The following is a 13745-nucleotide window of genomic DNA, read 5'->3' on the forward strand; positions in this document are numbered from 1 at the left end:
TCTTGCTTTTTTCACTCTGCATGCTTCCATTAGGCAAAAGTATGTCAAAACACAAGGTGAGCTACCACAGCTATGCAGATGACATGCAGCTCTACTTATCTATAGTTCCTTATGACCTGATGCTCTGACCTCTCTCATTTAGTGTCTTACTTATATTTCTGAATAGTTCAACAGTACTTTTCTCAAGCTAAATAAGGAAAAAACATAAATCTTAGTGGTCAACAAAAATGGAAATAATGACCGTATTCTTATTATGGCATTGTATTCTCCCATATAAAGATACTGGAGGGTGTTTTTTTTGACAGAAACAATATACTGATTTACCTTTGCTCGCACACACTCATTCACAACTCAAATTTAAGATGAGTTGTTATTTATAGAGGTCATAAATGATTTAGTAAAGTTTGTTTACAGGGATGTAAAAACATGTAGAACTTTCTCCTCTGGAAAATTTCACTCTCTTGGGGAAATGACTGTTTCCATTATACTGTATTTTACTGTTTATAATTAAATACGTTTCTGTGGCTAATTCATTTGTATTTTTAAATCAATTGCCTAAAGGTTATGATGATCATTACTATTTTGCCTACTGCAAAAAAGACAACCGGTAAAGTTAAATTATTTTTTAAAAACATTGATAATACATCACAATTAAAAAAATATCAACAAATAATAAATAACAATAACCAACCACCGAAAGAAATTCTCAATTGTAAAAAAAGATTTAAATTGCAGCTGCAATAAAGCAGAAAGAAAAAACAGAACTCCGCTGCATAGTCATTCTCTGGAGGTGTCCTTTCTTCTTTTATGTTACACATCATGTACAATATTTACATCCCCAACGTTTTAATGGGCATTACAAGAGCAATATTAGGATGAAACAATGCAATAAAGATGTAAAACATTATAAAACATTCAGTACTCTGTAAATCCAACGTCCTGTGTTATAAGGTCATAAAGTGACAAACGTTCAGTTGTCTTGTTATCTGAAGACAAAGCTATAATGTAATTTAAAGGCCTGCAAAAAATATAAAGTAAAAAAAAAATGTTGACACCACTACTGAAAGTAAATATGCAGTATATGTTGTTGATAGGTGAGCCTATTACTACTATAATAGATAAGGCTGGTTTGGAAAATACGAGATGTGTTGGATATGAAGGTTGTGTGCCGAGCCTTCAGTATTCTATTGTTGTCCAAAAGACATTCATGATGTTTAGCTGAACAAATCATTTGGTGTGACGTTAGTGACTAGCTCCCTAAAATCTTACATTTATTCATTATATGGACTTCATTTGGCTGGTACTGGGTTTAATTACTTTTTTTCCATTTTCTTGACTCTTATGTCTTTGCTGGTTGAGCCCTTATCAAAACTAATCCAGCTTCAAGCACAGAGGGCTTACAATAGATATGCTACTTCAGTCATTAGAGATGTAGGAAGAACATGTTGAATATAAGGGCTGGTAGGACGCTGTCCGTGTATTCACAAGCAGGGTCATAGGGGTTAACAACGCAAGGGTTAAAGGGTCATCCTTAAATGCTGTGCACTCTCCGAGTTTGCAGACTAAAATACCCTCTTGCACTGCATTATCTGACTCTTTGTTCCTTTTGATCTAGTGGCATCAGACCTTGCCCTTCCTTTTTGACCCTGATTTTGCTTGGCATTATGGGGTTAATTAGTACATGCTCTCAATCTCCAGGGTTTGACCCTTGCTTTCGTTAGACAATTTTCTTCATTACTCTCTCTGCTACCTTGTAGAGTACAACAAACAGGCGATTTCCAAATATCGCTGCCTGCTGAAGGTCACAGTTGCTACGCTTACTGAAATGGACATGCATACTAGCATCTACTGAGACTTGTGCTACGTTACTAACAGTCAGACCTGACATAAAGTGTTCACCACATAACCGCAGAAGCTTGGGGTCTCTGCTCTAACAAATGTTTCAGAGAGCCAAGAAAACAGGAGGAATTTAGAAATACAACTGCTTGTATTATATTACCAGGGAAACAATCACATCTACTTAGGCTTATACCAAAAATCAATAACATGCATGACAGATATCTCCTTGAAACTTTAATAAACCTAGCATACAGGGTACCCCTGTATATTCTCTTGGCTCTCTTTACCTTGCAAATAAGATGATTAGCCACGTATATGCAGCAGCAAAACACGTTGCCTTAGCAACAACAGTATTTCAGCTCGGGACTGTATCCCTTGTGCTGCTGCTACCGATCTGTTTAAACCCTTCAACGTCAGGTTACTGCTGCCTCCAATTTCTGATTATCATTGAATATGCTGCCCCTACAATGAACTGTTGATGTTTCAAGGAAAAAAAAAGATGTAATAGACGGAATTATACTTAACACTACCAACAGATTGAAACAAATAAACCTACAACAAATTGATTTTGTTCAGCTATTCAACCCTAATATCATAACTGTATCCCATTTCCAAATATACAAGTAAACTCCTATTGAATCACTGGAAAAAATGATTATTACTTAACTTTCTTTACCAACAGTGCCTGCCTGAAACTAAGATTCAAAAGCAAATGATTATTATACTGCTTTTTAAATTAAATACAGTTACATTACACTTATATCATTAACAGAATATCTGTGACCAAAACATCTAAGAGGAGCTGGCAGTTTGGACGTGGAAGAGACTGTTCTCTCAGACGTCTGGAGTGACTCAAGTGCAGCTCCAGAAGGCTGCTGCCAGCTTACTGTGCTTTACTTGCCAAGCATATTGGTGAAGTTCATCACCCTTTTATGTGATGTTTTCTTTCATCATGAAGTGTTTCCTGGATCCTGCATCAACAGTGTAATTATGTGTTGTCTTTAATTGCTCCTCCAGACTCCAGATGTGTGACCTCCTTCCGACTTCACCAGATGAAAGTTCAAATGAGCCCCAGGCTACTGTGAGTTATAATGAAATAATAGCGCTACACCTACTGCACCCTTTCAGAAGCACAGAATGTGTGTTACAAGCACATTGGACATGGACTCAAGATAGTACATGCACAAAGCAAAGGTGGCCCAGAACATATACACAATAATAAAGATTGTTTGCATGACTGGCAACTGTTACCTTGTTAAAGGAAGGCCAGATATTACTGCAAACAGCACCGTATGCTGATCATCTAAGAATCGCCCCGTTCTCAAAGGTGCACCTTATTTGCTTTGTAAACTACCCTTGTAGGGGCCAATTCTGAGGTGTACTGCACAAGTACAGTTACTCTGTTCTAAACAAAGATGTCACTTTTATATCTTAACACGACTGACAGATGAAATCTCACAGCTGTACATGCACTGAGGAAATGTCAGCCCTGTCACAGTATGCCACATTAGTGCCATGATTTGGATATCAAAAGGTTGGCGACATCAGTCAGAATGCATAAATATAATACTAATATTATTTATATGTCAACAAATTATTTGTATTTACTTCTTGTATATTCTGATTAATGCTGTAGTCAAGACCACCTTTTTCAATTCAAGACTGAGTAAGGACCACATCTAAGGGGGGAGTCAAGACCAAGTCACAGTCCGTATCCAAATAATAGTAAGACTAAGTGCCAGACCAGGCCTTAACTAGAATTTCACTAGTCCCACTCCAAATGTGCCAGTTCTCTGATGGAGCAACTATACTGTACACCAGCAAATTCACTTGATGCTAAACCAAGGAAAAGAATCCCACCAGTCCCTGGGTAGAGCGTGTACACCACAGGACATCAAAATGTGGTGGTGAGTATTCAGCTTTAATTCCCAAAAAAAACATACTTTAAATTACAGAAACTACATAACAAATGCTAAAGTTCTTAACAGTTAATGATTAATGAGTATTTTTATAGTGTTATGTTTGAAACTAAAAGTATGTATTTTTTTATTAAATGATCATATTGCACTTTTGTGTGTAATAATCAAAGAAAAGTGATACAGCATTATAGAATGAAATTAGGACACATTATTTCAAGTGCGATTTTCAGCTGGCATTACACTTAACACTCTCTTAAAATAATAAGCTCAGCATCATGAAGTGTGTTGTGCTGCACTGAAGTAACATGAACTGAAACGTCACTCTTTCACAGACTACTCAACACCCAAGTTATTTCTAATGGCGTAGCAGTAACACTTTTTAACGGCAGTTTATGCCAAGAAATAGGTTACAAAAACAAAACTGGGCAAAACTCCTCACTCACGTTGGCACACAAACTGCATAAACTCAACTTTAACAAAGAATTTAGTTTTTAAAAAGAGCGCAGAACCTGCTCTATGCAGCACTTACTACTGTCTATTATGATTTATAAATATTTTCCTCTGTCCAAAAATGATAGTACTACTCAGAGACAAATGAAGTACCAAGTCTGTGGCGGTCACTTGACAAAACAGGACATTATCCCTTTCATTTTAATTTTTGAAATGCAAATTTAAAAACCAGAATTTATCTTTTTTTAGAAAAACAGATTATGGACAAACAAACAGCTTGACTTTTGTCTTTTAATTTGCCAAACTGAAAACAGTAAGGGAACATTAAAAAAAAACAAAACAGTTTTTTAGGCATTGCTTCATAACATACACAAACTTCCCGCTGCTGTCTTTGTAACTTCTAATTCAAATCTGAACAGGCGACAAAGCTAAGGATTAATACATTTATCAAAAAACTAAGTTTCTGACCAAATAATTTGCACAGTGATGGACACTACACTGTATTTCATATCCAATTAGCCCAAAATATTTTCAAATCTAATATTTTTATTTGTAATATGCAAAGTATGAGAAGAAAGGGCATTTTTAATCATGCAAAACTGTGGCTGCAGTGGCCACATTTGTTTGAAACAAAAAAAAAGCTGCAGATGTTGCAACACAGTGACAGATCAAGAGAACGATCTTCTATCAAGCACAGGTTGGTAAAGTTGGATTCTCAACAGTTTCATAAATCAGAACAAAAAAATCAAAGTCACAAGCACGTGCCAATTCTAAACCAACTTGTCACCAAAGATCTCACGAATGTTCTTGTCTGAAACAAGTCCAAGTCAGTCTCTGTTTTTTCAAATGATCAGATTTGGTGTTATGTGCGCAAATCTTTTGGGCAATGACACCCATGATAGGGAAAGATAAGAAATGTTTCCAAAGAAAAGGAAAGTAGCAATCATGCCAAAATTGAGATAAAACTAATTAGGAAATTGCAAATGGAACCATGTTGTATTTGACAGGTGGAAACAGAGCAGTGAGGAATGTGAAGTGCATTAGATGGCACTGGCCGTTTTGCCTCTTTAAGGTAAGCAGTTTGTAGGCAGTTTAGCAACCTTAGTGCTGTAAGAGCAACCAAAGGTTAAGTGGTATGATGATACCAGGAGCCTCTAGAAGGAACTCTTGTGTCTCTGTAGCAGTAGTAGGATGGTATCTGACATACACCTGCATATTTGGTGTTTTTCTAGCTGTCAGGCTTATAGCTAAAGTAACTCCCACCCTTGTCACCAGAGAAATCAGATACATTTTTCAACATCATTCAGCCTTCTGAAATCAACCAGATCGCTACTGGCATCACCAGCTGTAAGATCAAGTCTAACGCCAAACTGTCTTTTTAATGCTTTTGAACTTGGCTAGCAGCATCCAAGCAAACCTGGTGTCACAGCCTAATTCCTAATTGTTTTCTCTTACCCGAAGGGACAACTATGACACCATTCATTGAAAAAGCTTGCAAAAATGAAGAAACAAAATATCAGATTTTCACAAAATATGAAGACCTCTCAATGAATAGAACAGCTCTTCTTGCTCCATCTTTTAAGTTCATACAGTATATTTTATTATTCTGGCAATCGCCTAGCATTATCTTCTTAAGGCTAGAACCAAATCTAGATAAAGCACCAGTACTACTCTTGGCACTGTGTAAAATACATTTATGAATAATTGTATCAATTAATTGTTTTAAATGAGTGCATTTCACACACTGATACAAGTCTAACAGCCAGGAATTGTAGTCTAAACTGGAAAAAGGAATTAAAAGCAAAGCAGGAGCCTACCAAAAAGTCTCATTAATTACTGTCATTAATAATAATAGATTACATTTACATAATGCTTTTCTCACTACTCAAAATGCTTAAACAGTGGGAAGCAACTTCAGCCACCACCAATGTGTAGCACCCACCTGGATGATGTGATGGCAGCCTTTATTGTGCCAGTACGCTTACTACACATTAGCTGTTAGGTAGTGAAGTACTGAGAGGGATAGCCAATTAGAGACAGGGCAAGATTTGGGGGGCAAAATGGATGAGGCCATGATAGGCAATTTAGTCAGGACATCAGGATTAGCCCTACTCTTTTCAGAAGGTGCCCAGGGATCTTTAATGATCACTGAGAGTCAGGACTTTGATTTTACATCGCATTCGATGGACAACAGCATATTTAGACCACAATGCCCCCATCACTGCACTGGGGTATTGGGATCCACATTCAGACTACAGGGTAAGTGGCCCCCGCTGGCCTCACCAACACCTTTTCCAGCAGCAACCCAAGCTTTTCCTAGATGGTTTCCCATCCAAGTACTGGCCGGGCCCAAACATGCTTAGCTTCAGGTGGATGACCTGTTCTCAAACTGGCTGCTGGCTTTGAAAAGAGAAGCTGGGAATTCATTTATTAATAAAACATTAGACACCCTTCCTCTTCTACATGCTGTACACAAAAACAGTTACAATTTTGACATAGTGTGCAGTCCAACTGCTTCCTATGAATGCCTTTTGTGATTTGGAAAGAACAATAATGCAATGCTGTACTAAACAATGACATTACACTTATGCAACAATGCACCTGTTTTGAAATGAAAACCATGAAATGGCACACTTGGATTGAAAATCCAGCATTAAGATAGCTGAACGTCACAATATGAATTTATCAAACATCAGGAATTCTGCCATCTACTAAATTCATTTTGGAGACTTAGCTGTGAAAGATTTGTCCCAGAGTTTTTATATGGATTTAGGTTATATGATTATTTTCTGAAAAAAATATAGAAACAGCATTTTAACAATTTCAGTACAGCATAAACAATTTTTCTGTTTAATGCACATTAATATTTTGGATTTTTCATTGGGATTTCCTGAAAATACAGTTTCATTGCTTTTGGAATTTGAGATTTGTAATTGAAAATGGATAGATTAATTCCATGCTGTCATAGCTTTATTACAATTCTTTTATTTAGGCTGCTTTAGCAGTGTGGGACAAAAGCCTTGTGGAGTAGATATTGAAATTCCTTCTTCACATCAGTTGCACATAAAAACAATCTTTGATACAGAATAATACATCATACTCTATCATCTAGCACGTCTGTAGCAGATTATAAATTAACTGCTGAATACAGAGTCTCCTCAGGGACTATTTGAGAATACATGTTGAAATGCAGCTAATAGTCTAATGATTACTCAAGTCAAGGAGAAAAAAACAAAAAGGACTGTACTCATGGGCATCCGCTTGAAATGTAACACTGGATAATGGCTACTTTGAGGAAAACAGATGTTTTTGCAGGTTTTTCTTGTCACTATTTTGTTTGGTAACTGGTTTAACTTGTCAGTATATCTCATATCTGTTAATAACAACTGTTAGGTTACACAGTAAGATGACTGATTGTTTCAGATGATTTTTTACACAGTGGGTGCCAACAAAGACAAATCATCGTAAGCAAATGCATTTGGTCAATAAAATTACTATCAGATGCCAACATAAATCCTCAACCTTCTAGCGTCTGGAAACCAAAATCCATTAGTATAAAGGCTCACCATTATCCGTACTGTTGTTTTCTTCAATTGTCATCTGCTCTGCTAGCTCTGACAAGGACTCATCGATGGTCTGACTTCCACGCAGCGTGAGCGAAAGCCTCCTTTTAAACTTTTTCATCTTTTCCATTAAGCACCTCTTTCACAGGAAACCTACAATTTTAAAATACAAATATGCACAATAATTAAAGTTGCCAGAAAAATATACAGTTGCATATACATATTTCATTGTAATTTGTATTTTTATGAAATGCTCTGTACTAAAATTCCATTCCTGATAAACAGAAAGAGCACTATTTAAAAATAAGCCGAAACTAAAACTAAACATAAAGAAAGCTGAACAAAGAACACTCAATAAATAACTTTTAAAGGCAAACTACATGGATATAAATCCATGAGAAAAATCACAATATTGGAGCCTAACAATCTTAAAACTGCAATGGTATTGTGATCGGCCAATATTTTAACAAATGTAATGTAATAACTTCAAAAAAGTCTCATTCAGAATGACATTGAGTCTGATGCCTTAACAGCTCCCTCAAGTACTATCAAGGTAGGCACAGGCTAAACTGCTAATAATGCCACCCAGCACTTGTGAATAACTAGGTGGTCTGTATATGGTATATACTAAAATGTATTAACAAATACATATGGCCAAAAATGGTCGCAGTCATGTTCACATTTTTCTAATAAAATGCTCATTTAAAAATTGGCATAACCTTAGTCATATACAGAAACTAGACCCACTGCCATGATAAACATTGTTTTAGTTACTCCTTATTAGCAATACGGTGAAAAGGACAAAGAAACCAGCAGTCCTCCCATCTAAGTTGTTTCTGTTTATAACTGTGTGTATTCATCAACTCGCTGGTTTAATAAAACATTTGGAAGGACCCTACCCCTAACCCTCTAAATCACATTTCAAAACACTTTTTATGTAATTAAGAGTTGGCAGTGACATTTTAAACAGGTTACAACGAAAAAACAAAGAAAGATCACAGAATTCAAATAAGAAAGAACATTTTTAAGAAACGCATGTTAAAAATCAATCCCTTCAGTATACAGGTAATGAAATAAATACAAATATTAAAAGACAGAAATTATTTTCATTATCTAAGTTACCAATCCTTGAGACAAATAGCATTTTTCAGTAGTAAGTGCATGGAAAGAGTTAACCCAGAGTGGACAAATGTACAATAAAGCCACAGTTGTGCATCATAATGCATATGCCCTTATAGAGATTTAGAGACTAGAAGCTTAAAGTAGCTAAAACATTTTTCCATGTATTTAAAATCTTGACCATTTCTTCCATTTCAAAACACAACCGTTTCAACCTTAAGTATTTGATGTCTGCCTAGTCAGTACAGTTGAAAATCACCTTTACTGAGGCAAATATGAGAAACTGAACTTATCGATAGTTGCACTATAAAATCAGCAGGATTCAGTTGAGCACAAAATGCATCCTGTTTAATTAATAATGTGGTTCTCTGAAGTGTGTAATGCACAACAGTAATCTCTTCTCCTTGTTTTAATTTTAAGCTATGAGTCAGTTTATGTATGTGTGTGTGTGTGTTTTATGGACAAAGATGACATTCCTGCTCTGAACACAGTACAGTATATTAAAACACAATTTTTCTGGAGTGCTAGAATCACAACGGCTGATGATTCATCCTTCTTATTCATTGAGCATTAATGCAACAAATTCATGCCACAGAAGTAGAATGTCCTGTATTAAAGTTTCTTTTCCTTAAAAAGCAAGCAACCAATAAGTGCTCACACCTCCGAGTAAAATTCAGAAAGCTATGAACAAGAATTACAGCAATAATTCTAACAGCATGAAACCCTCCCCCCATTCTACAATTATGCTTCACAATATGTATTATAAGCAAATCAGCAACAGGAAACACCTTGAGGCCGTGTTATCCTGAAACAAACCCTCGACCAGTGAGCAATTTCCCAGGGCATTGTGTCCAGCTGTGTTGGAGCTACTACCCCTCCTTCAACTTGAAAAACAAATCACAACCAGGCACGTTTTCTGCGTCAGTGGGCAGAAGATTTACACGTCGACTCTCCAGATAACATTCTTGCAGCCCACATGGAAAGTAGTCTCATAGAGCAGTGACACAACCGTCTGAGACAGCAACCTAACACCTGTCTTAGAAAAAAAGGCAAACAAAATACTACTTGTAGTACTTATTGGTTTTTATTTATTTTGGGGAGGTAGTTTTATTCATGTAACTTAATATTTAAAGCACAATTCACCTATTGTGTCACAAAGCAGCCTAATCAGACACCAAAAACTGCATTTATAAGACAAAACTAGAAAAATAGCATATTTTCGTTAAAACAGACTGCCATAGCTTCACTTTCAATTCTTACTATTTGGAACACAACCATGACTGGTGACTAATGTCTGCCTGACTAGCAGTATCACAGTGAAGTTGTGGATCTCGGGCTGCTCTTTATCATCTGAAATAAGCCACTTGTGAGTATACTGGGTAGACTATCACTTATTATCCTTTTGTTCCATCGCTCAGCGCCTCGGGTAATCTTCTCCCATGGTAAAACTGCACTGCACTACTGCAGAGGCTTGTTTGGCTTTGTTAGAGGAATATACAAGCTGTACAAAGTGCTCACCATCTGCATGAAGCATTTCAACACCAGCTGAAGACATTCCATTTCTGTACTGAATTATCAAACATGACATTTTTAATTATATATCTGACCTCCGAGGATGCCATATCCAACACAAGGTCACAGGATGTTAAACTACTGTAAAATAAATAAAATACCTGGGAGTGCAGCTGGATGATAAATTGGACTGGACTGCCAATACTGATTTTCTGTGCAAGAGAGGACAGAGCCGACTATACTTCATTAGAAGGCTGGCGTCCTTCAACATCTGCAATAAGATGCTGCAGATGTTCTATCAGACGGTTGTGGCGAGCACCCTCTTCTACGCGGTGGTGTGCTGGGGAGGCAGCATAAAGAAGAAGGATGCCTCACGCCTGGACAAACTGGTGAGGAAGGCAGGCTCTATTGTAGGCACGGAGCTGGACAGTTTGACATCTGTAGCAGAGCGATGGGCGCTCAGCAGGCTCCTGTCAATTATGGAGAATCCACTGCATCCACTAAACAGCGTCATCTCCAGACAGAGGAGCAGCTTCAGTGACAGACTGCTGTCACTGTCCTGCTACACTGACAGACTGAGGAGATCGTTCCTCCCCCACACTATGCGACTCTTCAATTCTACCAGGGGGGGTAAACGTTAACATTATTCAAAGTTATTGTCTGTTATACCTGCATTGTTATCACTCTTTAATTTAATATTGTTTTTTATCAGTATGCTGCTGCTGGAGTATGTGAATTTCCCCTTGGGGAGTGAGTGAGTGAGTGAGTGAGTGACTATCTATCTATCTATCTATCTATCTATCTATCTATCTATCTATCTATCTATCTATCTATCTATCTATCTATCTATCTATCTATCTATCTATCTATCTATCTATCTATCTATCTATCTATCTATCTATCTATCTATCCCAAAAAAGGATTTTGGCCAGAAACAATACTTAAAACAGGACAATAGCTCATCACTGTGTACATATCCTTAATCAGCCCTGGACAAGACGCTTGCCAAACATTGAACACTTACTCATACCACACGACTTTTCAAATCCGACAGGAGCAAAATGAAGTCTTTGTGAAAAGCTTACACACACATAACCACAGGGAAAACACACAAAACCCACGCAGAGCTCAGCCAGGAATCAAAGCAGATTTCAAGTGCTGTGAGACAGGAACGCCAGCAGGGTCAGTATGTCAGCAAACTAACACTCAGTTTTCTAACCTGATGCTATTACTGTGCTGCTGATATTCACAGTATTATGTACTGTATAAAACATGCAGACAATTGTTTTTGAATGTCATGAGGCTACATATAAGGTGTACAAAAGCTAGAAACAAATGGTTTAAAAGTTACACAACTATGCATAACTATATATTATATATTAAATATATATATATATATCCACACACACACACACACACGATTTTTAATGCTGTAGATTTATTTTTGGACAAATAAGTTTAAAACCATTGACTTTATTACAATTAATTCTGTATTAACATACAATTTTCTAATGGAACTAGAAGTCAACTGCCTAAAAACATATGTCAAATGTTCTACATGCTGCATTTGCAGGCGTCAGCCACAGCACTGAAAATACTTTTTAAAGCCATTATTTTTGGGTTACCATGAACAGCACTGCAGATACTTTTTTGAATGAAATCTGAAGATATAAAAACATTAGGGCCCACTCACTATATGCCATACCCACAACCCCTTGAAAACAACATACTTCTTAAACTAAAACTAAGCACACATAGTGTCCAGTTACAGTACACCTTATTAACTTTTAACATGTGATACAACAAACACTTTTAAAAAGGAACAATTTGCCATTCTCAAAAAGCCTGACTCACTCACAGTGCTCTTCCCAGGACCAGACATCCTTCAACTCTAACAAGCCTAGGAATGAGCCATATACTTACACTGCAGTTAATGAGCATATCTGGGTGGCAGCCCCTCATTTCCGTTTCCTTTTTTAAATATCGTCAGCAATGCTTGTCTGAAGGTTTTAATTAGCTCCATGGAAACCAAGGGAGCCATCTGTTAGTGACAGAGGTAGCTGCATGTGAAACATTAGATTTACTGGTCTGAGCTCGCCTGGTGTGGAAGAACCAATTTTGCTTTATCATAAGAACTGAGAAGGACTTCCCAGTGGCTTAGCACAAGTGCAATAATTACACCAAATTTAAAACAACATTACAGTAGTCAGGATGTGGGATTCTCACTTGTTCAAATGTGATACTTAACTTGGCATCACACTGCAGAGCAACTATATCTGTACGCTTATAATTCCTTACAGAAAAAAAAGTCTTTTGTAACATTCTTGTAAAGTGTGCTCTAATGATTAAAACACTCATATAGATATGCATGTATCTTTCCAGTTTTTGTTACATGCAAATAATGCCTATTACCCAATCACATAAACATCTCCCAGCATGAATCACAGGAGTACAGAAATATTATACATACAAGTGTGCCATCATAAATAGTTATAAAGAAATTGCACAAATAATTTACATGGTCAAAATTAAAATCAATGAAAATTATGCTAGTAACAGAAGTAGAACATGACATCACTGAAGTTCATCAAATTAGATTTTAAACCTTTCCATTGCACAAAATGCCTACCAGCATGGCTGTTATACATCAGGGAGGGAGAAGCTAAAGAAATACCAAGAGATTTTGCTAGCTTTGAAGCTTGGCTTCTTTCAAGGTCTTTCATTAGAACAGGAGAAACATCTGGATGAGAACAAGCCATTTAGCTCAACAAAGCTTGCCAATCATTTCCAACAAATTTCTTCAAAATAACATCAAGTCGAGATTTAAAGATTCCTAAAGTCCTACTGCCTACCCTACTACTTAGAAATTTATTCCATGTGTTTAAGGTTCTCTGTGTGAAGAAAAATGTTCTAATGCTCGTGTGAAATCTGTCCTTGACAATTTTCCAGCTGTGTCCCCATGTTCTTGTTGAACTCAATTTAAAGTGGCATCTTGTATCCACTGTACTAATATCTGTCATAATTTTAAACACTTAAATCTTGTCACTTCTTAATCTCTGTGTGCTTAAACTGAAAAGGTTCCTCTTCTTTGGTCTCCCCTCATAGCTCATACCTCTTAGTCCTGAAATCAGCCTAGTTGCTTTTCTCTGGATTTTCTCTAGTGCTGCTATATCTTTTTTTGTAATATGGAGAGAAAGACTGCACACAGTACCCTAAGTGAGACACCAGTGTGTTATAAAACTTGAGCATAACTTCCTTGGACTTGTATTCTACACATCATGATATATAATCTAACAATCTGTTAGCCTTCTTAATGGATTCTCAACACTGTTAGGAATGAATG

General features: G+C 36.8%; 1 protein-coding gene across 1 annotated transcript in view; it reads right to left on the minus strand.

Annotated features, from left to right (window-relative positions):
• cdk17 (cyclin-dependent kinase 17) overlaps positions 1–13745 on the minus strand; it is a 206036-nt gene that overhangs the window by 79922 nt on the left and 112369 nt on the right. Inside the window, exon 3 of the mRNA XM_028813614.2 lies at positions 7775–7924. Within this exon, the coding sequence (XP_028669447.1) occupies positions 7775–7901 (127 nt within the window). The 5' untranslated portion in view covers positions 7902–7924. The remainder of the gene's footprint in view (positions 1–7774; positions 7925–13745) is intronic.

Source organism: Erpetoichthys calabaricus, chromosome 1, assembly GCF_900747795.2.
Source record: "Erpetoichthys calabaricus chromosome 1, fErpCal1.3, whole genome shotgun sequence".
NCBI lineage: Eukaryota > Metazoa > Chordata > Cladistia > Polypteriformes > Polypteridae > Erpetoichthys > Erpetoichthys calabaricus.